The sequence below is a fragment of the Carassius carassius genome, chromosome 9 (assembly GCF_963082965.1).
Source record: "Carassius carassius chromosome 9, fCarCar2.1, whole genome shotgun sequence".
Lineage (NCBI taxonomy): Eukaryota > Metazoa > Chordata > Actinopteri > Cypriniformes > Cyprinidae > Carassius > Carassius carassius.
The window spans coordinates 35,561,386-35,586,580 of record NC_081763.1 but is presented as its reverse complement, the minus strand read 5'-3'; the positions used below and the strand labels follow the sequence as shown (position 1 = coordinate 35,586,580).

Genomic DNA, 25,195 nt, shown 5'->3' with positions numbered 1-25,195 from the left:
TGATCGGGAGGAAATATCGCGAAAGGGATACGCGACCATAAACCTGCAGGTTATAGTGGACCATAGGGGTGTGATCTTCGACTTGGTGGCAAGGTCCAGCAACACTTCAAGTTCCCTGACGAGAAGCTTGGTGCCCTTGTTTACGTTGCTTCCCCAGCATATTTTGTATCTAACTCTCTCTCTCTCTCTCTCTCTCTCTCTCTCTCTCTCTCTCTCTGTTCATTGTAGATAGGTTGTTTTTTATTAAAAACATAAATCAATTGCAATCAATACCGCATTAAACAGAAGTAACTGCAGCTGCTTGCCAATCAATTCTGATTGTAAAGTACCTTACCATTAATATAAAAGTGTATTATATAATTTTCATAAGTCGTTAAACCCATGTCAAGAAGCGGCACAACGGGATAAGGTGGGTGGATGATTAGCGAGGGATCCCCGGTTCGTCTAACCGTCACAATATCATGTGAACATATTACTGACCATTTGATCATTTAATTTATAGTCTATATAAATATATCAGGTCTCTACAACAGAGCATCACCAAACTATAGTTTTTCAAATCTGGTCAAGCAGCTGTTTGAAAATACACGCTCGAGACAGATTAAATTAAAAAAAATTTGTGTGCTTATATTTCTATGATTACGGTCATTTCACGAACAACACAGAGAGAGAGAGAGAGAGAGAGAGAGAGAGAGAGAGAGAGAGAGAGAGAGAGAGAGAGAGAGAGAGAGAGAGAGAGAGAGAGAGAGAGACAGATTCCACGGATGTGCGCTCCACTCAGTCGCACAAGCAAGCGCTCCGTTAATATTAAACCAATTCCCATTCAGATAATTTCTCTAGTAGGCATAATTGTTCACTGTTTGTACCGAAATTAATGGATAATTGTCTAAAATTATGCATGCTGATAAACATCAATTATCATGTTTGAAAACGCAATTCTTACATTCTTATTAATTTTATTAATTGTATTAGAACATTCAACAGGCTCATGCACGCACACACACGAGACGAAATGTGCGTAGATCTTTATGTCATCTCGCAAAAGAGAAGGAGAACTCAAGAAGGGCCACAACCACAGTGTTTTGTTGCAAATATAACAAATATATATATATATATATATATATATATATAACTTCAGGGCCGCTGCTGGCCAAATGGGTGCCCTAAACATGATTGTATTGTTGTGCCCCCTACTACAGGGGTGAAAATATAACTTTAATAAAATAACTTTAATGTATAAATTGTGGCTATATGGCTATAACTTTATTATGACTCTATTTTAGTCTCGAGCATTCAGAAATCTTGAAAAAGAAAATTAAGTAGTTTTACTATGATAAAACCATGGTTGATTTCTGTAAGGGTTGTGATATCCCCTTTTTTGAAGAAGAAGAAGAAGAAGAAGAAGAAGTTATAAAGGTTGTATCATCTATAACAAAAAAAATGGCCAAAATGAAAGATTAAGTGAATATTTGAATGAAATGTTTGGTCAGTAGCCTAAACAATGATTTGATCGTCCTGTAAGTGTAACAGCAGTAATAACCAGGGCCCGGTTCCCCGATAACGTTCACTCTTAGCGCGGTAAGAAGACATCGAAAGATATATCTTACCAAAGTTGTTGATGTTTCTAAGTGTGTTCCCCGAAGTGTCCCTTAGGAAGCTTCTTAGCACGCTGCCTCTTACGTCATACGTTACAAGAGCGCTGTCCAAAGTGAAGGTGCTGAATTAGTTGGCATCGATTGCTCAGGAATCGATTTTCCACTTCACATGAAGGTGCAATACAGCGTTAAGAAAGACAACACATTCTATGCAAATGAAACATTCCTCAAATTATTACAGTAACATTTATTTTAACATAGTTTAAGTTATCAGTAAAATATAGACTATAAATTAAATTATCAAAGGGTCAGCAATGTTCACACGATATGTTGTGATGGTTAGACGAACCGGGGATCCCTCGCTAATCATCCACCCTCCTTATCCCGTTGTGCCACTTGTGCCGCTTCTTGACATGGGTTTAACGACTTATAAAAATTATATAATACACTTTTATATTAATGGATCAGATATCACACCCCTATGGTCCACTATAACCTGCAGGTTTATGGTCGCGTATCCCTTTCGCGATATTTCCTCCCGATCAATCACTGATGGATTGGCGATAGGGATGAGTCCCATCCACCAGGATGTAATCCCGGCATGGCGCAGAAGGGCGTTGGTGACTGTGTGGACACACCTCCACACAGAGGTCTCGATGAATCTCTCTGTAGCAAAATAAATAAATAAATAAATAATAATTAAAAAAAAAACGTAGCGCTGGGCTTCAGGGCTTAAAGCAGGATTTCGCCGCATTAGTCTGGCAAGCGCAGGTCTGAGAAGGTCCAGCTGCTCCATAATGAGTTGTCTTGGGAGGGGATTTTTTTTAGAGACAAATTGTTTGCCAGATTTTAATTATCAAAAAAATGATTGCCAGTTCGATTTAATTACATTACGAAAAAGCCTAGGCTAATTACCACCTTATTAGTTCTGTAACCACATAAAGTCAACTTCATAAATAGGCCTGTATCCATTGCGAACATAATTTATTATGAGTCTTAAAAAATAACAGAAAATCATTGTTGAGCCACAAAATTGTCAACATACCATAGTTTGACTTGTACTTCGCTGCACTGGTTTCTAAAGACTGCTGTACAGTAGCGTCATGAGCTCAAATAACGCTAAGAGAGAGCTACGAATGGTCCAGACCAACCTTACGAAAGTGTGACTTACAGAAGATATATTTAGCATACGAACGTGTCAGGAAACGTGCCATAACGTTAAGAGAGAGGTTAAGGAATAGGTTAAGAACTACTTAGCGATAAGAACGTTTTGGGGAACCGGGCCATGATTAGTTTCTCTGGGATTGATCATATGAGAATGTGTTGTCTATATTTCAGTAAGTTAGACTGACTTCCTGATCATCTGACTCGACGCACTGAAATCGAAAGTAAAGAATACAAGTGAAAGTAAAGTTGATCCGAGGACATTTCACGAACACGAGCGAAACCTCTATATTTGAGCTGATTTATGGCTAAAGGACATGATTGATTTGGTTTAATGTGAGAGCTGAAGATGCGCGGATCGAGCTGTGTTTTGATGTCAGTGCTGCTGATGATCGCCGATGGTATGTAGAATATTATTATAGGATTATATTATCCGGCTCTCTCTCTCTCTCTCTCTCTCTCTCTCTCTCTGTCTGTTCAACAAAACTATTCTTAATGTTTAATTCTTCATTTATCTTCCTTTCTAAACTGTATTTTGGCTTTAATGCCCCTGAATCCTGGCTGCTCTTCGTCTTGCTTAATCACAAGGCTTTGTGAGATGATAAAAATAGCCTCTTACAGTCGCTGACAAATGACTACAAAAATAAATGATTATATTCGGATCAGACCAGTGTCTCTGTAGCCTACAGATTTAGAAAAAGATGTCTTCATAATGCAGTATATCTGAAAACAGTGACAAATGTAAACCACATCCAGTGGCGGCGCTAGGGCTGGGCTAGAAACGTGCGTGTTATAACTGAACATGTTCTTATATTGATATTGTTTATTTCTTACTCATCAACAGTTCATCAGGCTCTTAATGATTTAATCTATGCCAGGTTTATCCATCACTCACCATTATAATATATTTACACATGACTCTCGGTTCTGGCTGGCTCTTATGAAAATGTACCATAGTTCTTAACAGCATTTGTTATTATAAAGCAAGCCTATATTATTAATTAACAGGCTAATAAATAATTTTTATTATTATTAATCTATATAGCATCTGTTACGAAGAAACAACAGCAACAGCTACATGCCACAGTTGTGATATAAATCTATTGAGGAAATCTATTTCCTTAACAGATTTATCTATTATAAATTCTACATCAAGTTCAACAAAATGTACCACAACAAATATAATCTACAATAAAACGTGATGATTTCTTCTAGTAAAGGTGGTCATGAGTAGTTTACAAAGATTTGAATATTTGTTAGTGCTGGTAGATTATGTTTTCTCATCTTTTCTTTAGTCTTTTTAGTTTATGTTCCTCTTTTAGATAGTGTTCAACTTTTTTTTCCATAGCATTTTAAAGAATCAATTTCTCAATAGAATTCAAATGAATCACACATTTTAACATCAGTTTTGCGATAGGAGCAAATCGCACAAATCTGATCAGACTTTGAGCGCGCCAGTGAACAAACAATAGTGATTATAAAGGATTTAAATAATTGATTTCAAATGCAATAAATATATTAATGTCTGATGTATAAAATAAAAGTAGCACAAAAAGGAACGACAGACAACTTTGGACAAGAACCAAAACAGATCGCACATTACCGAGTATATAGGCCCTGGAGAAACTAGTTACATTTACATTTAATCATTTAGCAGACGCTTTTATCCAAAGCGACTTACAAATGAGAACAATAGAAGCAGTCAGGTCAACAAGACAACAACAACAGTATACAAGTGCCATGACAAGTCTCAGTTAGTCTAGTATAGAACGCATAGGTAGGTTGTTAGTTGGTTAACTAGTTGGTTAGTTCATGCCTTCATCACCAGCAGGGTGGACTATTGTAATGGGCTCCTTCCCAAAAAGACCATTAGACAGCTGCAGCTCCTCCAGAACACTGCTGCCAGGATTTTATGTAAAAATCATTTTTCTTTAACTGTCTCAAATTCTTTTAAAATCAGTTTTTTTTTTTTTATTTCTAAAGTTTTTAAATTCCTTGTTTTATTTTAGGGATTACATTTTTCATGATTATTTTACTTTCTTTTATGTAAAGCACTTTGAATTACCATTGTGTACGAAATGTGCTATATAAATAAACTTGCCTTGCCTTGCCTAAATCCTCTTAATATATACCATTTTTATGTTTTTGACATTATCTCTGGCTATCATCGACACGATACGATGCAGCTCATCACGGGGAGATTATAAAAATGTAAACTATGCCTTTTTCGAAACTGCTGTATATAAAAAACACAAAGTGGCTGAATTTTAATGCTATTTAGATAGCTAAAGCTAAGGTGTTCATTACTTTCACTCAACTGAATTAGTTTTTTAGCACCCTCTCTGAACTGTTAAGCCCCTCATTAACACCCCCAGCAGAACAAATCCTGGAGCCTCCACATCTCTTCCCTACAACTGTATTAATTTAGAGAGAATCTCATCCTCAGTTCTTCATCTTCTCAGAATGATGTGCAGTCTCAAATTACATTTCTTCATAGTGATGTTTTTCCATCTTAATCAGAACTGGTTTATCTGGATTACCTTCAATTCAACAGAACTCCACCGTAAACTAGAACTGGTTTATAAAAATACTGTTTTAATCAAGTATTTGTATTATTTTTGTTCTTTAATGTGTGAGCTGCAGCACATGTTGAGTGTCCAGAGTGATCAGATCTGAAAGACCAAGCAGCTCAAATACTGTTTCACTTGTGATTATCATTGGTTTGGTAACATTCATGTCAGCTGTTGTCATGTTGAGGTGTGTCAGTCTGTGTCCTTCATTGACACGTATTCATTTTAATCAGGTCATATTTCTGGTTACCTGATTTGACCCAGTGTTTACAACCTGTTTTTCTAAAACAATGAAAGTGAAAGAATTTCTGTCAATGTTTCATAAACTCTGTTTGCGAAAGCAAAAAAACAGAACTTAATTTGTCAAAGATAGGGATTTTTAAATTTGAAGCCCCATGGAGCATTTGATTTAAAACCGTTCAGGACTGAATCCCTTTTTTATATAAATTTTACATCTAAAAGAACAATGTGGAGTGAGGAATGAACAAAGAAACAACTCTATCTCTCTCTCTCTCTCTCACACACACACAAACACACACTGCACATAACGTGAGTTTCTTCCCTCTCCTCTGTCATCACAGTTTGATTATAATAAAGCAATCGTGTTAGCGACACTCCTGAATCCACCTACTGTACATAAATACTTGTTCGTGTCAGTAATGATGCTCTGTGTTGTTATTCATTTATGTTCTGAGAAACTACAACAAGCTTTATTTCCCTTCTCTGTCTCAGGTTTGATTGTAAAAGGCCCCTCTGGTCCTCTGGTTGCTCCTCTGGGATCCTCCGTGGTTTTGCCCTGTTCTGTTGATGAACTTTTATCAGTGAAGGATCTGGAAGTGGAATGGAGAAGAACAGACTCTGAGACTTTAGTTCATCTGTATCAGGACGGTGAGAGTCGAACAGAATCCCAGCAGCAGGATTATCAGGATAGAGCTCATTTCTTTACTGATCAGATTCAACATGGAAACTTCTCCCTCCGGCTGGATGATCTGAGAGCTGAAGATGAGGGACAGTATAAATGTAAAGTTTACATTCAGCAAGAGTCTGGTGAGACTGTGGTTCAAATAAAGTTTAATGCTGGTGAGTATTGACCACATGAGCTCCTTCCATTATTTTCACTATGATTTTACAGAAACTAATTACTGAATGTGTATTTACACTGTTTGTTCTCTCAGAGCGTTTGCTAGTATCAGGATCAGATCAGTACATATCTGCGTCTGTGGGTGAAGACGTCACTCTGAGCTGCTCTGTAGACTCCCACATCCCACCTGGAGACTTTGAAGAGGTTACATGGACGAAAACAGATGAAGATATTCAGGTTCTACTCTACCAAGACAATGAGACACATTCATCAAATGAGCGATATATAGACAGAGTTGAGCTCTTCCCTGCTGAAATCCACAAAGGAAACTTCTCTCTCAGACTGAAGAGCGTCAGAACTGAAGATAAAGGAGTTTACATGTGTAAGGTGTTTGCTGGAGGACTTTCAGCCAATACGACTGTAGTACTGGAGAGACTGGGTGAGTAACACACGTCATACTACAATACTACAATAATTTTAATTAAACAATAATAAAGATTTTGTGTAAAGTTTGCATGCCTGTAACTCAAGAATTATTAAACATATCTCATCCTTTTAGATTTTGGATGTTACTTTGGTTCTGTAGATTTTGGTTCAGGGCAGTCATGGCCTAATGGTTTAAGAGTCAGACTTGTAAATGAGCTTTCTTCAACACCACGACTGAGATGAGAACCTTGAGCAAGACACCGGACCCCCAAAACGTGGCTTTAATGCATATTTATCTAACTTGATGTGTTAACCTGTGTTCTGCTCGAAGCCTGATTTGTGTTGTAACATGCCTATCTTCTGAGAGGAAAATGTGATTGATGGGAGGGTTGAACTTGGGGCATAGGAGGTTTTTTTTTGGAATGATCGTGGGAGAAAAAAAAGAATCCGCTGAGATGAGCACGCTGAGTGTTGCTCGCTGTTTCTTTTAATTATGCTTTTGTTTAAAGTGTAGTTTTTCTCTCGTCACATTTAAGAACTGAAGTATCGAGATACTGTTGAGATCGCACGTCATATGTGCGTTTAATGAGTCAAGTTGCTCTCGGTTTGTTGTGTGCTGCGTTTGTTCATCTCGGGAGAATGGATCATTAATCAGAGTTGGAGGCCCTTGGACAATGCTAGATTTCCTCATCTAGTAATGTTCCTGAGATGCTCGTTGTTTCTGCTGACAACGTTGAAGAAGCATTCTCATCTTTCTTCTCATCTGCACCGTTCTCTTCTGCTCCTCACGGAACACTCGGACTGAGTAACATTGAAGAATCGCTACGGATCGTAAGTGCATTGTTTATATTTGCTCATCAGAGTGAAGGGGCATTTGGTTTAACGCCACAACGCTCCCAAGCACCGTCCAGGCCTGTACCCGGGTGTTTTTTTTTTTTTGCCGGCTTAGGTTGACATTGAGTCTGGGCCCAGTGAACACTGTTACTGAACATTGAATGGGAATGGTATTGAATTGTTAAGTGAACACTCACTGAATGTTTGTGGTTGAACTATGGGGTAAACATTGTGCCAATGAGTGTTTAAAAACAATGAATATTGAGTGAATACCACTGTTGAACATTTGAGTGAATAGTAAACACATTTAAGTGCATTATTTTTTTTTATTTCCATATTTGAATGCTGTAAGAAAAATCATTAGAGTTGTGAGATTTTTCCCACTAAAGCTGTTACATTTCTGAAAAGCTTAGTTGTTTTACTTATTTTTATGTTTAAGAGCTAATCTAGACCTCTACTACATTGTTACATTGTGATTTGAAATAAGACAAGTTCAAATACACATTTTGAAGAATTCAATTTTATATAAATTTTTACTGATGTAAGTTTTTTTCCCTCACATTCATTGAAATTCCTCACATTTCATTAGGCTAAAAGAAAATTAAAGGATTTAATTTCTCCATAGAGCTGGTTGAAACTAAATACGTTTATAGAACTATTCTAGGAACCCAGAGCCCTCTTCCTCCATAAAGTGATGAGAGTGCTACATATAAATTGGAGGCACCGCTGGGATCCTTTTTTTTCTTTAGCCAGATTCGTAATTCATCCTTGAGAGGAACAGTTCTTGTAGAATGGATACTCATTCAGAATTGTTGATCGCTGAGTTGATTGAATGGTGTGATGAGTCACGTGTAGACCCCTCTCATGCTTTAGTCCTTAGTGGTGTACTGAGTGGCACTGAGGTAGCGGACATTGAAGATGCTGTTCAGACAGTGAAAGCCTTCGGGAGGTTGCGGGCAAGGGCTGAAAATTATAATTCAAAGCTGGATTGTAATTTAGTTCTATGTGAGTGCCGTCAGCCTTTAGATCCTGGTCACACTCCCACTGTAATTATACCACCAGAAGGGGGAGCCCCCTGGAGAACGATTCTACTTACCCACTCGGTGAGTACCCCTCAGACGTTTTCTTCCAAGCTTCAAAAGTTGATGAGGGAAGAAGGCAAAACTATAGCTGATGTAAAGGCTCTTTTCTCTAGTGAGCTTATGCAAGGCAGTTCCCCTGACAGCATCATCAGAGCAGTTGGAGACCTACTAGAGAAAACAATGAAGCCTAGTAGCTACAATAATATGTTTCGACGCTTGCAGACCTTTTCTGGGATTGTCCCTACTCCCCCTGGGGAAGAGCTCTCACAAAGGTTTTGCAAAGAGGAGATATATCTTATCAACATACTGACCAAGCTAGGCTTGAACAGCTTGTGCGAGGTTCTTCTGAGTCTGACTTAACATTGGTACACCTCCGTCTAAGGGATAGAAGAGAAAAACCTCCTAACTTTTTGCAGTTGTTAAATGAGATTAAGAAGGAAGAAGAATATAAGGCCTGTCGACGCAAGTTGAATCCTGCCGTTAGACAGGTTCAAGGCTAGGGAAATAACAAAGTCAAAACCCAAGAGTTATACAAGAGTTAAAATCTGACATAAAAGTTTTGCATAACCGGTTTGGGGAGCTAACCAAAAAGCGAGAAGCAGAAAATGAGCAAAAGACTGGAACTCTCAAGAAGAGTTTCAGTTCAGTTATGGAAAGTAATGTTGAAGCTTTGCAGAAACAGGTGCTTCAGCTTCAAGAATAAGTCAGTGTATTTACCAGTTCACATGGTACTTCAGTGTTCAAAGAAGGATGAAAGAAGGAGGATAAAAGACACTTGAGTCAAAATCATAAGTCTCAGCCTTCAAATAGTTCCTCGGAGTTCTTTTGTTACCAATGTGGTGAGGATGGTCCCTTTTCCACCAAGTGCAACTCTCCTGAAAATTCATCCAAGGTCATTCAGAAACTGATCCGTGCACTTCGTAGTAGTCAAGGGGACAAAGAACCAGAAGGAAACCCCTCTTCCTCTGTGGATAATTGTTCTGTTAGACGAGGAGCAGTAGACTCTTGTAAGCCCAACTCCCCACCAGAAGGTTTAGTTGGCCCGTGTCCTTTTGCTGATGTGACTAATGAAAGTCAGCCATGCAAAGCCCTTCTTGACAGTGGCTCTTGTGTCAAAATCGTGTTTGAGAGTTGGTATAAGCAGCACATTCCTCACATTCCAATTCTGCCAATTACTGACCTTGCTATATGGGGTCTTAGTGATTCTACTTACCCTTATAGGGGATTTGTATCAGTTGATGTGGCATTCTGTACTAATGAGGGGGTAGAGAAAGAGAGAATCTCACTGTTGGCATTAGTGTGTCCGGATCCCAAGAGCCCTTATTCTGTGCCAGTTATTCTTGGTACCAATACACCCCAACATCGAGAGTTGTTGGCTCAGTGTAAAGAGTTAGACAATGGTGGTATTATTCGATCTCTAAGAATCTCGCCTTATGATTTGGAAACTAGAGACCAGGGGCCGGATTCACGAAAATCTTCTTAAGAAATAAATTAAGAAATTTCTTAAGATAAATTCCATGAAGTTTGTAAGAATGTTTTTAAGTTGCAATTCTTGAAAAATTCTTAATAAGTTCTCAAATATATTCTTAAGAACATCTTACATTTTTTCTTAAGAATAAATGAATGAATACATGACGTGCTGCTAAACTCTCACTATTGTCTCCTTGCGCTTCCTGTAGATTACCCTAATAATTATAATAAGCACGCACCATAGACTGTATATTTTTGTTGCGACTTTGACTGGAGCTCAACTTGTTTTTAATGCAGCCTGTTTTTGGAACAGTTACTTTTTAAATAGCCTGTCACATGCAGCAGCGATACGTTTAATTTATTTTGTGCTGTTTTTGCGCTCTCATCTGAGTGAACGCTTCCAGTATTTGAGTCCGCGCTTCTACAGCAAATGCGTCCTGTGCATTCATATGAGCTGAATACTGCCAAGGATTCTGTATTTATAAACTCAAATTAATGCGTTCAATTAAAGCTCCCTATCTGACTCGTTTTAGAGCTGCTAATGAGGTTTGAAGTCAGCAAAAAGCAGCGTCACAGTCAAACACAGGCTAATCATGAGCGATCATGTTTACAGTCATCGCTGTCCCTTCAGAAAACTTGTGCACATACCTAGTCTTCTTATGTATTATATGTAGCTGTTGTTGTAATGCTTAAATATAACAATTAATTTGAAATAACCCAATCAATTCATTAAATAATAATTATTGTCTGAGATTTAAGACAAGTCTGGGGCTGTCCTGAATTTAATACGTTATTTACGATGATTTCTAAGACGATTCTTTTCAAGAATTTGAATTCTTCTTAGGTTTTGTCTTAAGAACAATCTTAAGAAAAAAGATAAGAACATTCTTAAGAAGATATTTTGGGGAATACAAAATATTCTTATCTTTTTTTCTTAAGTTAGAATATAAGAAGAAATTGTCAGTTAAGAAGAATTTTATTCTTAAGAATGTTTCGTGAATCCGGCCCCAGTCCCTGCCATCTTGCTCTCTAGCCCAGGAGGATACTGTAGGATTTGTGAAGTGGCAGGGTCCAGGACCATTGGCCGTTCCTCCTCGTAGCACTGGCTATGCTGTTTGTCAGGTGAAACAAGTCCAGCCGTTAGGTAATAACATTTAGATGAGATTTCTGAAGATAGCAAGCTTCCTGGAGGTGTGCTAGTGCCTTCCCTGGTTATGACTCCCTCCAGTCTGGACGTAAATAACATTGTGTTACCGTTGTGCAACCAGTCTCAGATGGAAACTGCCATTCCAGTGGGTACTCCTCTTGCCCAGATGTATACTGTGGACATAGCCACTGTACCACAGAAATCAAAATCCTCACAAACATTTGTAGACCCTCAACTGTTCAACTTTGGAAGTTCACCTATCCCTGAGTCATGGAAAGCACATCTGGTTAAAAAGCTGTCAGACAGAGCCAGGGTTTTCTCTCTGGATAAATGGGATGTGGGGCTAGCCAAGAATGTTGAACACCACATAAGACTGAGTGATTCTAAGCCATTCAGTGAGCGGTCAAGGCGTATTGTGCCTGCTGACATTGATGATGTTCGCTGTCATCTACAAGAGCTTTTAGCAGCTGGGATAATCAAAGAATCCCATAGCCCTAATGCTTCCCCTATCCTTATCGTCAGGAAAAAAAATGGACGTGTGCGTATGTGCATTGATTATCGCACATTAAACTCCAGAACCATTCCAGATCAATACACTATGCCACGTATTGATAATGCCCTTGATTGTCTGACAGGAAGCAAATGGTTTTCTGTTCTTGATATTATCAAATTGTGATGTCAGATAAATATAAAGAAAAGACCGCATTCATTTGTACACTTGGCTTCTATCAATTTGAGCGAATGCCGCAGGGGGTTACTGGAGCCCCCGCGACATTCCAACGGCTCATGGAGGCCACAGTGGGAGATATTAACTTGTTGCAGTGTCTGGTGTACTTGGATGACCTCATTATTTTTGGAAAGACACTTGAGGAGCGCCTTCTAAAGGTGTTGGATAGACTGGAGGAAAGTGGTCTTAAAATATCACTTGAGAAGTGCCAGGTTTGTCAAGCACAGGTGAAATATGTAGGCCACATTGTGTCAGCTGAAGGAATATCAGCTGACCCTGAGAAGGTCAGGGCGGTATTGAATTGGAAGAAACCTACCAACCTTAAGTCTTTAAGATCCTTCCTTGGTTTCTGCGGTTATTATCAGCGTTTTATCACTAATTATTCCTCCATCATCAGATGTTAACATAGTTGACCAAAGGTTACCCTCCAGCTCAAAAGAAAGGGAAAGCTGGAACTCTCAAAAAGCATCAACATTTCAGGGAGTCTGATTCTTTTGGTAGCTGTTGTGATCAAGCTTGTGATGAATCTTTTACCAAGATCATACATTGCCTCACAAACGCCCCTGTGTTAGCTTTTTCTGACCCAAGCAAACCTTATGTTTTGCATGTGGACGCGAGTCTAGATTGGTTGGGAGCTGTGCTTAACCAAGAATATCCAGAAGGACTCCGTCCCGTAGCGTTCGCCAGTCGGAAATTGAGTCGTTCTGAGTGCAATTATCCCATACATCAACTTGAGTTTCTTGCCTTGAAATGGGCATAGTAGATAAGTTTCATGATTATCTATATGGTGCCAAGTTTACGGTGAGGACGGATAATAATCCCCTCACATATGTATTGAAAACGGCAAAGCTCAATGCTACTGGCCATCAGTGGTTAGCCACATTAACCACTTATGACTTCAACATTCAGTACAGACTTGGCAAGAGCAATGTTGATGCCGACCTGTTATCCAGGCATGCTCAAGAATTTCAGGAGGAATGGGAGGACATAACACTATCCGGTGTAAAGGCTCTTTGTCGTCAGGTTGGTGTTACTGAGACCGATGTTTCCACCAGGTTTATTGATCAGTTGGGTGCTCTTCCTGTGATGCAATCCCTGGTGTTTTTTTCTTTTGCCTCCCAACTTGAAATGGGTCCGTTGGAGCAGTTAAGTCAGAAAGACTTGATTGAAGCTCAGAGGTCCGATTCAGCCATTGGTCCGGTGTTGAAAGGGATGGAGACTGGAACACCCATTTCAGTTTTAAAAACTAAAGACCTTGAGGTTTCTCTACTTCAAAGGGGGAGACCTAAGATTCAAGTAAAGGATGGACTTTTATATCGAGTTGTGCAGAGATCAGATAAAAGTGTGTCAGTTGATACTGCCTGCCGAATACCGATCTGTGGTTCTAAGAGCCATGCATGATGATATAGGTCACTTTGGAGTTGAACGGACCCTGGAGCTCATTAAAGACCGGTGTTACTGGCCCCAAATGGCTTTTGAAATCACACAGTATATCAAAACTTGTAGCAGGTGTGTGGCTAGAAAAACCTTGCCCCAAAGATTTGCACCCTTGCAACATATTACAAGTAAAGGCCCTTTGGACTTGGTGTGTTTAGACTTTCTGTCTATAAAGCCTGACCCGAAAGATATCTCAAATGTGTTGGTTGTCACAGATCACTTCACCCGATATGCACAAGCCTTTACTACAAAAGATCAAAAGGCTTTTACGGTTGCAAAAGTGTTGTTTGGGAAGTTCTTTGTACATTAGGGACTGCCAGCTCGAATTCATTCTGACCAAGGGCGTGATTTTGAAAGCAGAGTTATCAAAGAGCTGTTGGGAATGCTCGGTGTCCGTAAGTCAAGAACGTCTCCGTATCAACTGCAAGGGGATGCGCAACCTGAAAGATTCAACTGCACATTGCCATCCATGTTGGGAATCCTTGATTCAGACAAAAAGTCAAAATGGAGTCAACACATAAGCCAGCTTGTGCATGCATATAATTGCACCCCAAATGATGCCACTGGGTTTTCTCCCTATTTTTTAATGTTTGGAAGAGAGCCAAGGTTACCCATTGATCTGTGCTTTGGTATACCCCCACATGGTGAAGATGAGGTAAAATACCACCAGTATGTAGATGAGATGAAGCGTGAGTTGAAGAGTGCATATCAACTGGCAACCTCAGCAGCTGCTAAGAACCATCAGAGGAATAAGAGACTTTATGATGCTAGGGTCAGAAATCAAACTCTTAATGTTTGTTAATGATAAAGTGTTAATACGTAACTTAGGGATCCCGGGCAAACACAAACTGAAAGACAGGTGGAATCCTTTACCTTACCAGGTGATTGGGAAACTTCCCAACTTGCCTGTGTATCGTGTAAAGCCAGAACAGGGTCCAGGTGTTGTAAAGACCATGCACCGTGACCACCTGTGGCCCATTGGTTACATGGTGAGATTGCCGATGAAAAGCCAGGGACCAACTACGAGACAAAAACCAATGACATGAGCATCTCAGGCTGAAGAGATTGAAGAGCCAAATGAAGGCAGTCAGTCAGTGTACAAAACATTTGGGAGGGCTTGGCCTCTGAATCAGACGATGAGGATCTTTGTACTTTGGCTCAGTTTACTTTTAAACATTCAGGGTTGAGAGACAGATTCTCTGAACCTAGTAATAACTTATCTGTGCAAAATGAAACAGCTCCGGCTGATGATATCCCGGTTCCTGATGTACCAGGGAAAGAAGACAGACATGATGAGTTAGTTCAGAGTGTTGAAGCAGAAATTCCTTTTTCACCTGTCCATGGCCCTGGGGTGGACTCAGGACTAGAGGGGTGAGACGTCCTTTCTTCTAGTATCATGGATGGGGATGAGGAATCTGCTTGTGAACGTAGAGCACAGAGAAAAGTAAAAACCTGTCATCCGCCTTAGCTATGATGAACCAGGAAAGCTGACAGATCGAACAATAACAATAATACATAGATGTATGATAATTCAAATCTCTTAAAATTGAGTAATACAAGAAGTTCTTACTTTGCATCACATTCAGATGACTTGCTGTGAGTTTCTTCAAATTATAGCAATGTCTATGTGACACATGCAGAGTTGGAGTCTGATGGGGGACATACAGGGGGAGGATGTAGCCCTGGTAAAATGAACAATATTGTGGCTCACAATATTAATAACATTAAATTTTTTTTCTTTATATAAAGTTCTGAGATTTATATAATTTATGTGAAATGGACACAGCGAAAACGTGGCTTCAATGGATATCTATCTAACTTGATGTGTTAACGTGTTCTGCACGAAGCCTGATTTGTTTTGTAACATGCCTATCTTCTGAGAGGAAAATGTGATTGGTGGGAGGGTTGGGGCATAGGAGGTTTTTCTTTTTTTTTTGGAATGATCGTGGGAGAGAAAAAAATCCACTGAGATGAGCACGCTGAGTGTTGCTCTCTGTTTCTTTTAATTATGCTTTTGTTTAAAGTGTAGTTTTTCTCTCGTCACATTTAAGAACTGAAGTATCGAGATACTGTTGAGATCGCACGTCATATGTGCGTTTAATGAGTCAAGTTGCTCTCGGTTTGTTGTGTGCTGCGTTTGTTCATCTCGGGAGAATGGATCATTAATCAGAGTTGGAGGCCCTTGGACAATGCTAGATTTCCTCATCTAGTAATGTTCCTGAGACGCTCGTTGTTTCTGCTGACAACGTTGAAGAAGCATTCTCATCTTTCTTCTCATCTGCACCGTTCTCTTCTGCTCCTCACGGAACACTCGGACTGAGTAACATTGAAGAATCGCTACGGATCGTAAGTGCATTGTTTATATTTGCTCATCAGAGTGAAGGGGCATTTGGTTTAACGCCACAACGCTCCCAAGCACCGTCCAGGCCTGTACCCGGGTGTTTTTTTTTTTGCCAGCTTAGGTTGACATTGAGTCTGGGCCCAGTGAACACTGTTACTGAACATTGAATGGGAATGGTATTGAATTGTTAAGTGAACACTCACTGAATGTTTGTGGTTGAACTATGGGGTAAACATTGTGCCAATGAGTGTTTAAAACCAGTGGTGGCTCCTGCCAATTCTCTCAGGGGGGGGGGATGTTTGCTTGATTAATGAGGAAAGTCACCCTTTCAATTGATAAATTAACGGCTAGTTAAAGATGTAAAGGGAACTGAACTACTATAGTATTATTTACAAATAAACTGACATTAGGAATCATTCTCTTGTTCTCCTTATGTTTCTATATGCGTGTTAACACAATTCAGCAGCAAATGAAGACTGACGCCAGGATGTGGTTTTTCCAAAAAAAACTTTTTTCTTCGATTTCAGTTTAAGAAATAATTGGAGTCAAATAAATTACTGTTTACACAATTCACTTATATTACACTGCTCATTTATATCACATTCCTCACTTACATTACACTGCTTACTTAAATTACTCACTTATATTACACTGCTCCCTACTATCCATATGCATCTTTGCTCTTTCATGTTTTTTCACCTTCTCCGAGAGATGTTGCATTTCGGTGACACCTGTAGTTGTCCATGCGATGTCCAACACGCTCTCGCGATGGAACAAAATGCAGCGGTATATTAGCAGAAGCGTCAGCTACTTCGCAGCCTATTAGCCTTTTTCTCCGCTCATACCACGTCCTCGAAAATCCTCGTTTATATGACTTCCCGCCCCTTGTAGATATTTGTTTGATGTTTTAATTTGGTCTTGGTTGTCCTAATTCTTTAACTGCCAATTTATCCTTATTGCTACGACGAAATGAATGGTATTTCTTTCAATGACAAAATATAATTAATCTGTCCTGAGATAAAGTTCGCTGTGATGTCGATCAAGTTCAGCTGACAAAGGCATAGCTGTCCCCGACTCGCTGTCATTTTTTTCTTACTCACATTTAATAAAGATATTAAAGTAGTTTTTCGTGTCATTTTCCCTTTTTCGTAAAAATTCTAAATAGTTTTTAAATATTATTGAACGTCATTGTTCCCACCAGTCGTTGCACAAGTTAAGGTTACGCACGATGACGAAAGCACGTTAGGGCTAGCCCTCTCGAAACTCATTGAGATTGCATTGCCTGCAGTTCGAAAAAAAAAAAAAAAAAATATGGAAGTCTTTGAGAGCACTCGGGGCGATTCTCAGTTTGACAGAAATCACAAAAAAGGGGCGGTACTACGCAACTCGAGGCTGATTGGACTATTTAGAGGCAGCACAAACACTCTAGAATAGTGAAAGCTAGCCTAACACTGTGGTTGAATGTAAAATAAAATAAAAATCCCTCCCTTTCCTTTGGTGGTGCGTCGCCCAATCGCCCTAATGGAGAAACCGCCACTGTTTAAATCAATGAATATTGAGTGAATACCACCATTGAACATTTGAGTGAATAGTAAACACATTTAAGTGAATTATTTTTTCCATATTTGAATGCTGTAGGAAAAATCATTAGAGTTGTGAGATTTTTGTATAAACGGAATCCACAGTTTAATGCAGAACGTCACAGAAATTGTCAATATTTTAATTAACTAATCAAAAGTAGGTCTTGACACTTAATGACACTTAATAAAATTGCGATATGGATTAGTATATGTAAATATTAAGCCGCAAAAGTGGATTTAATATGAATCCTGCATGTTCTGAGTGTCTCTGTTAATGAATGACGCAGATGCTAGGTTTAATTTATTACACACACACTGAAGCGCACATGACGCTTGCAGTTATTTCAGCTTCTGTTATCTCACTAAATGAGGACATAAAAACATTAACAACATCTCCAGAACTGCTCCAAGAGTCACTTCATGAGCATTTGACCGCTTGATTTGAGTAAAACTAGCTCATATCACATACAGAGAACTATAAAGATATTCATGGCAACCCGTCAAATTTGATTTGAAGACAAATGTGTGTTCTCATCTCGAGCAGCAGAAGTGGTTATAAAACTGCCTGAGAGGATAATATGAGCTGTAAATGTTGCACTGACATGTTGCAACTACCTGCAAATTTGTCCTGATCATGAAGCCGTTGATGAGCTTGTGCAGATGTGTTTGATCAGGGTTGGATCTAAAATCAGGAAGGTGGATCTCAAGGTCCAGAGCTGAGGACCCCTGGTATAAATTATACAAGCAACTTCCCAACTGTGTTCCTGGAAACCTCTGGTTGAGGAATGACCACACAGTTATAATTATAATTTTCTGTTTTAGTTTATTTGTAAAACACATTTCACAGTACATATTGTTCCAAAGCATCATGACAACTAAAAGTAGGTAAGACAAGTAAAATGGTTCTCAATCTCAGTCCTCACGCCCCCCTGCTCTGCACATTTTGAACATCTCTCTTATTGACTCAGACATTTGTTCTATTACATTCAGTAAGTGCCCTGCAAGGTGGACATACCAGGATTAGGGCTGCAACTAGCGAACTAGCAATGCTCATGAAACATGCATAAAGGTCATTGTCGCAGACTTCATCTCTTAAACCGAAAACAGAAAGCACTAGTGTAGCAATAAATAATGACAGTGTACCTGCTGTTTTTCCCTAACAAATTCATAATTAAAATATTTGCCAGTGTGCTTTGTCAAGCCTTTTTGTGTGTGCGCTTGAGTGCTCATTAGGCTATTTAGACAATTAAAGGCTCATTATTATTATTTATATGGTTTATAAATAAAAGTGAAACTAATAGTTGACTAATGCTTAAACTGAACGACTTCTAGTCGACCAGAAAAATCTTTAATCGAGGGCAGACCTAATGCATATTGACTAATTGTTTACGAGAAGCATAGTCTACATATAAGAGGCTGACAATTAGCTGAATATATAGCTTACTTGTTTAATTAGTGACACTTAGCCTGCTTTTTAAAATCTTTATTTGAATGTGGCAATTAACATTTTTATTTTAAAACTTTTATTTGAATATGGCAGCATAACATTGTGCTCTACAATATTTCTATGAATAAATCTCTGACAGAGACTATCAGCCAATCACTGTGTGAGTAGTTGCTGACATTATCCGTGGCAACGAGGTCAACCCCACCCCCTTACTCTTAGCTTAAGACTTCTGTCTGTTCCTTAGTAAAAGTTTGTTTCAGCAGCTTTGTAAATCGTTTTAAGAAAAACTCTTCGCTAAAAACATTTACTGCTATTTTGGAGAACTTACCGGTAAGATTAAATGTTTTGTGAATACGGGCCCAGGTGTGTAAACAAAGAGAGACGTGCAAAGTATGCAGAGCTGGGGGAGTGAGGACTGGACTTGAGAACCACTGCCTTACAACCTCTAGTAAACTAATTTAAAAGCATTTATTTGAATATTTTTTTTCCCTTTCATTTTTTTCTATTATTGCATGAAAAATTTGAGAGAGAGAGCTTAAAAGTTAATAAGAGCAGTGACATGTTATTGCCTGAAGCAAAATGTGAAGGAACAGCAAGGTTATTCTTCAGGTTTATTAAATAGATGAACATTTGACAAAACATCACAACATCAGTAGAAATGTTTATTTGAAGGATATATACTGGGAACAGTGCTATACACAATACTGTTCCTGTTTGTTCAGTAATTGTCTGTTGTTTTTCAGGTTTCTCAGTTGTACACATAATGATGCTGATTCTCTGTATTTCTGCGTCTGGATCTGCACTTCTGCTCTTCTGCCTGATCTACTGCAGATCTAATAATACAGGTATGTGTTTAACAGGAAAACCTTCTTATCAGTTGTAATTCAGCAACTCTAAGATTATGACCCGATGACAATTATTATGATTCTAATAATAATAATAATAATAATAATAATAAAAGGTAAAAGTTGATAAGCCTATGTATCCAATCAAACTCTACAGTATTCTGGTATAAATGAGCCCCGCACATGACATGCAGGAAAAATAGTTGGGTAAATCGTGAGCACGATTTACTAATTCATTCCCTCAATGTGCTAAAACGTGCACACGATTACTATTGCGTTCCCTCAATTTACTATTTAGTTCACTCGCTTTATAAATTGTGTGCACAATTTATTAATAATAAAGCAACTTTGACTAAAATAACCACTCATTACAACCGAGGTATGCAGCAAAGCATTTGTGAAGCCACAACACGCACAACCTTGAGGCGGATGGGCTACAACAGCAGAAGACCCCACCAGGTACCACTCATCTCCACTACAAATAGGAAAAAGAGGCTATAATTTGCACGAGCTCACCGAAATTGGACAGTTGAAGACTTAAAAAATGTTGCCTGGTCTGATGAGTCTCGAGTTCCCAATTTGTTACGACCCCTGGCTCAAAGGAAAGAAACAAAAGACAAGGGAGACACGCAGACCAAATATTAAACTCAAGAAAATGTTTATTTACCACTAAATTAAAGTAGTATTAAATAATAAAATGAAAACAATTAAAGGAAATCACAATGTATCTGTATCCGTCAGTAATTACAGTGTGTAAAGCAGAGTGCATGGTCGGAAGTGTAATACAATTTTGAGGCATAAAATGCAATAGAACAAGTCAAACAAAACAAAGTCCAAACCAAACAAAGATCAAAGTTCAGATTTCCCCAAAGTTCCTCCTTGGCTCAAGTGGAGATCTCGTTTTAAAGGAGCGCCTGAAGCACTGGTCTCAGGTGTCTCCAATAGACTGCCAATTTGTGGAAACAAGTACCAAGCTACAATATCCAAGACCAACAGCAGAGATCGTCACACCCCTCCCCATAAGACAGGGACTTCCATAAATTCCCCTTAAGAAAACATCAAAACACAAAACAGTCAACAATAAGTGATACCTGATACCGATACCAATAAGCTGCGTATCAGACAAACGTTTCAACACTAAACAAAGGCGCTTTAAGGGAGTCTCCCAACTGTCACTAAAAACAACAATAGTCTAAATAGACGGCAAACCAATCCAAACCAACCAACCTTAAATCAACCAACTAACCTTATTCAACCAACCAACCAAATTTCTGTGCAGAACTCTTAGACTTTTTTTTTTTTTTTAAGGACGGAACAATCCGCTTTCCGATGTCCTTTCATGACAATAATTGCAAGTCTTATTCGGGTCAATTTTTTTTGTGAAAACACGGTTAAAAGTTATACGAAGCCTTGGACAGAGACACAGCAGACTGAAGGTCATGAGCATGCCAATCAACAAATGCAGTTTTATGTGTCAGTACAAAATCATCGGCCAACACAGCTGCTTCTTCTGGTGTTTTAACATCATGCTCACTGATATACATAGCGATACGACGTGGGAATGAATTTCTAAATTGTTCCAACACTATCAAGTGAATCAAATCCTCCAATGTGTTAATGTCTACTGCTGTACACCAACGATTAAAGTGCTTTCTCAGATCGCGCACAAATTCTAAGTGCGTTTGCAGCCCTTCTTTTTCCTGTCTGTATGCTTCGGGTACACACTCATAGGTCTTTAAAACTGCGGATTAAATTTTTTATAAACTTTACAATCATCGATTGACAATGAACAAAAAGCTACTTGTGCTTTCCCCGTAAACACACTGTAACCAGTGACCACTGTGACCAGTCCCTTAATTCTGCCATCCGTTCAAATAGGTTAAATAAAGTATCAGGATTGTCTTCACTGAATTTCGGAACAAGTTTTAGATTTGACACGAGTGGAAAAAAACATACTTTGCTCCTGACCTCGAGACATTCAGATGGTAGAGTCAGAATTTGGCGTAAACAGAATGAGAACATGGATCCATTATGCCTTGTTACCACTGTGCAGCTGGTGGTGGTGGTGTAATGGTGTGGGGGATGTTTTCTTGGCACACTTTAGGCCCCTTAGTGCCAATTGGGCATTGTTTCTGACCATGTCCATCCCTTTATGACCACCATGTTCCCATCCTCTGATGGCTACTTCCAGCAGGATAATGCACCATGTCAGAAAGCTTGAATCATTTCAGATTGGTTTCTTTAACATGACAATGAGTTCACTGTACTAAAATGACCCCACAGTCACCGGATCTCAACCCAATAGAGCATCTTTGTTATGTGGTGGAACGGGAGCTTCGTGTCCTGGATGTGCATCCCACAAATCTCCATCAACTGCAAGATGCTATCCTATCAATATGGGCCAACATTTCTAAAGAATGCTTTCAGCACCTTGTTGAATCAATGCCACGTACAATTAAAATAGTTCTGAAGGTGAAAGGGGGTCAAACACAGTATTAGTATGGTGTTTCTAATAATCTAATATATATATATATATATAGAATCTAATATATATATAGGCCTAATATTTTGTTTAATAACAATAGCATGCATATGATCCTTTGTGTAAAGGTCTTTCTTATAACTTTTGATGAGTAGACTGTAGCCTAAGACTATCCTACGTTTTGAAATTAACTCACTGTAAAAAAAAATATTTTTTATTTTAAAGATGTTACAATGTTATATGTTATGTTATTGTAGTTTTACTTCCTACTTTTATCTCTAAACCTGACAGTAGTTTCGCGAATGATTTTTTTTACCGTGAGTCATATTTTTCCCTAATGAAAATTAACTATGGTTTTTATTACAGTAAAAGTATAGTAACTATAGTTTTTTAGTGGATTGATTACCATTTGAATAAACACAATTTTAGTACAAATTGCATGATTAAACTATGGTTAGTGTAGCAAAACCATAATTTGTTGGTATAGTAACCCTGGTTTTTGGTTTTATGTGTAGTAAAAACATGGTTAATTTTCATAAGGGTTGTGTTGTTGTCTGCCCTAACTTCACAACAGATAATAATGTCCTTTAGCATACAGTATTCTGAATGATGATAGTAATGTGGTGCTACTGCTAACTGTTGCTAGTGGTTTAATGTGTGTGTGTGTGTGTGTGTGAGAGAGAGAGAGAGAGAGAGAGAGAGAGAGAGAGAGAGAGAGATTTTAAAACTTTCTGTGAGATGTCCAAAGTACACAACTCTATTGAGTGGAAGTACAGATATAACTACACATATAATACTTTGTTACAAGTGAAAGTTGTAAAAACATAGTAAACGTACAGAAGTATTTGCTTTCAAAAAGAACTCAAGTACTAAAAGTACATTTCCTTGTTTATGTCAATGTCCTTTTTTATCATTGTTGTATTGGGATTATGGGAAATGGAGTTCAGACACAAAATGCCAGAGTCCTGAGTGGAGTGCCCTCTACTGGAGTTCATGGACACTCCAGCTGATGATCGTGACCTGACCCACCCAAACAGAAACAGTACAGTAGTGATATCTTACAGCTCTGGCAGTGTGTGCACATCTATATTCAGCCATTCAGGATGGAGAAATTGCTGTAAAAATGCTTTAAAAACCAACAACACTACTGTAGCTGTATAACTTTACATCAGAAGCCCTGCTTCAACAAAAACACTGCTTTAATTAATTTGATATCAAATCAAACATTTTAAAATCGCTCTCGTAGTGCTTTGCTGTCACACACAGAACGATCTGCTGCTTCAAGTCCAACAGCTATTGTGTTTTATTTAGAGACACACAACAGTTCAGCTAATATGTTTATTTATACAATTAAGCAAAATCAGACAATATTGCGTCTATTATATACCACAATATTAACTTCTTATTATTGAATTGTAAATAAATATTACATTTGCAACTGGTCGTGTTAAAATCCTGGGAAATCACTTTTCTGCAACAGCGTTATTATTACATACCTTACTGCACGTTTCGAAATGTTCACTGAGTGGCGGTTAAAACACAGCTTCTTATGTTGCTCTCTAAGGATTTTTCTGGTCGACTAGTAGTCGTTCATTTGAAGCATTAGTCAACTAATCACATGATTATTAATAAACCATTTAACTCATACGAAATGAGCCTTGAGATTTGAAGTATGTGTTACTCTTATCTGAATGACCAAAAATGAGGGATTATTTAAAGATTATCCATCTCCACATAGACACACAGCGCACATTTCTCTATGATAACATTGATTGAGCCGCCATGTAAAGTTGATAATACTAACATATTTCAGATGATAAACATTAACCAGATTTCTACTCGTGTATGTTCCCTGTTATCAAATGTCTACCTGATCTACAATACTCTTATTTACTTGAAAAGGTACAGCCTTATGATCAACAGGCCTTCTATAATGAGAAGAACAACATGAACATAACAACATACAAGTCAGGTTTCCTTCATCTCAAACCTCTGTCTATAGAGTAAAATCTTTTCTGTCCTCTAAAGATCTTGAAAGAGTTACACATGCTTTCGTTAATAATCTCACTTGGATTATTGTAATTCTTTATATGCAGGAATGTCACAGTCTTCTATTACAAGGCTTCAAATGGTTTAAAAAGCTGAAGTCAGATGTTTAACTGGAGCCTGCAAACATGAACATATTACTCCTGTTTTAATGGCTCTAAACTGGCTGCCTGTTCATCATAGAGTTGATTTCAATGTAGTGATGTCTGTTTTTAAAGCTGTAAATGGTCTTGTGTCCACATATTCATCTGAACTCTTAAGTGTGAAGACATAAGTCAGGTGTCTCTCACAAACAGTTGCTCTCTGGCCCAGCCTCGATGATGTTTGAAGTCTTATAGGAGATCGTGTTCACAGAACTCTACGCTCTGTGCATGAGTTTAAATCTAAGTTAAAGTCTTATCATCTTGTTCAGGCATTTAACAACTCTTAATTATGTTTTTATTTCATTATGTGTTAGTTGTTTCCTTTTTTCTTTATGATGTATCTTAGTCTTATAGTCTGTAAAGCACATTGGTCAAAATTAAATGAATGTGAAGCCAAAACTTGAGCTCTTTTCTGGAGCTCTTCTGTAAGTAAACGAGTCCCCTGCAAAAATTACTCAAGGGTTTTAAAAGAGTAAAGATTCAAGTTGTTTAATTGAAGTAATAACTTATGTAAGCGTAACCATTTTAATCATCTGCTTTACATTCCAAGAGGGGAATTTGATCTTCTTGATCAATGAGATGTTATCTTAACATAAGACAGAGTGTTCACTATCATCAGGGCCGACGCTAGTTATTCTGGGCCCTGTGCACTGATTTTGTCATAGGACCCCCTCAAAATCAGGGTCAGTTAGGGGTGGGGGTTAAAATCAAGCCCAGCCAGCTCACAGCGTCCCCCGTGAATGTTTTGCTGGGTTATAGGGTTTTCTATTGGAGTAAA

At 38.4% G+C, this 25,195-nt stretch overlaps 1 protein-coding gene across 2 annotated transcripts in view; it reads left to right on the top strand.

Annotated features, from left to right (window-relative positions):
- Positions 1 to 2,926: 2,926 nt before the first annotated feature.
- LOC132149697 (uncharacterized) overlaps positions 2,927 to 25,195 on the top strand; it is a 39,449-nt gene continuing 17,180 nt past the window's right edge. Inside the window, exons 1-4 of one of the 2 annotated variants that reach the window (XM_059559097.1) lie at positions 2,927 to 3,160; positions 6,062 to 6,409; positions 6,505 to 6,849; positions 19,645 to 19,746. In XM_059559097.1, the coding sequence (XP_059415080.1) occupies positions 3,109 to 3,160; positions 6,062 to 6,409; positions 6,505 to 6,849; positions 19,645 to 19,746 (847 nt within the window). In that variant the 5' untranslated portion in view covers positions 2,927 to 3,108. The remainder of the gene's footprint in view (positions 3,161 to 6,061; positions 6,410 to 6,504; positions 6,850 to 19,644; positions 19,747 to 25,195) is intronic. The other variant, XM_059559098.1, reaches the window with a different exon arrangement.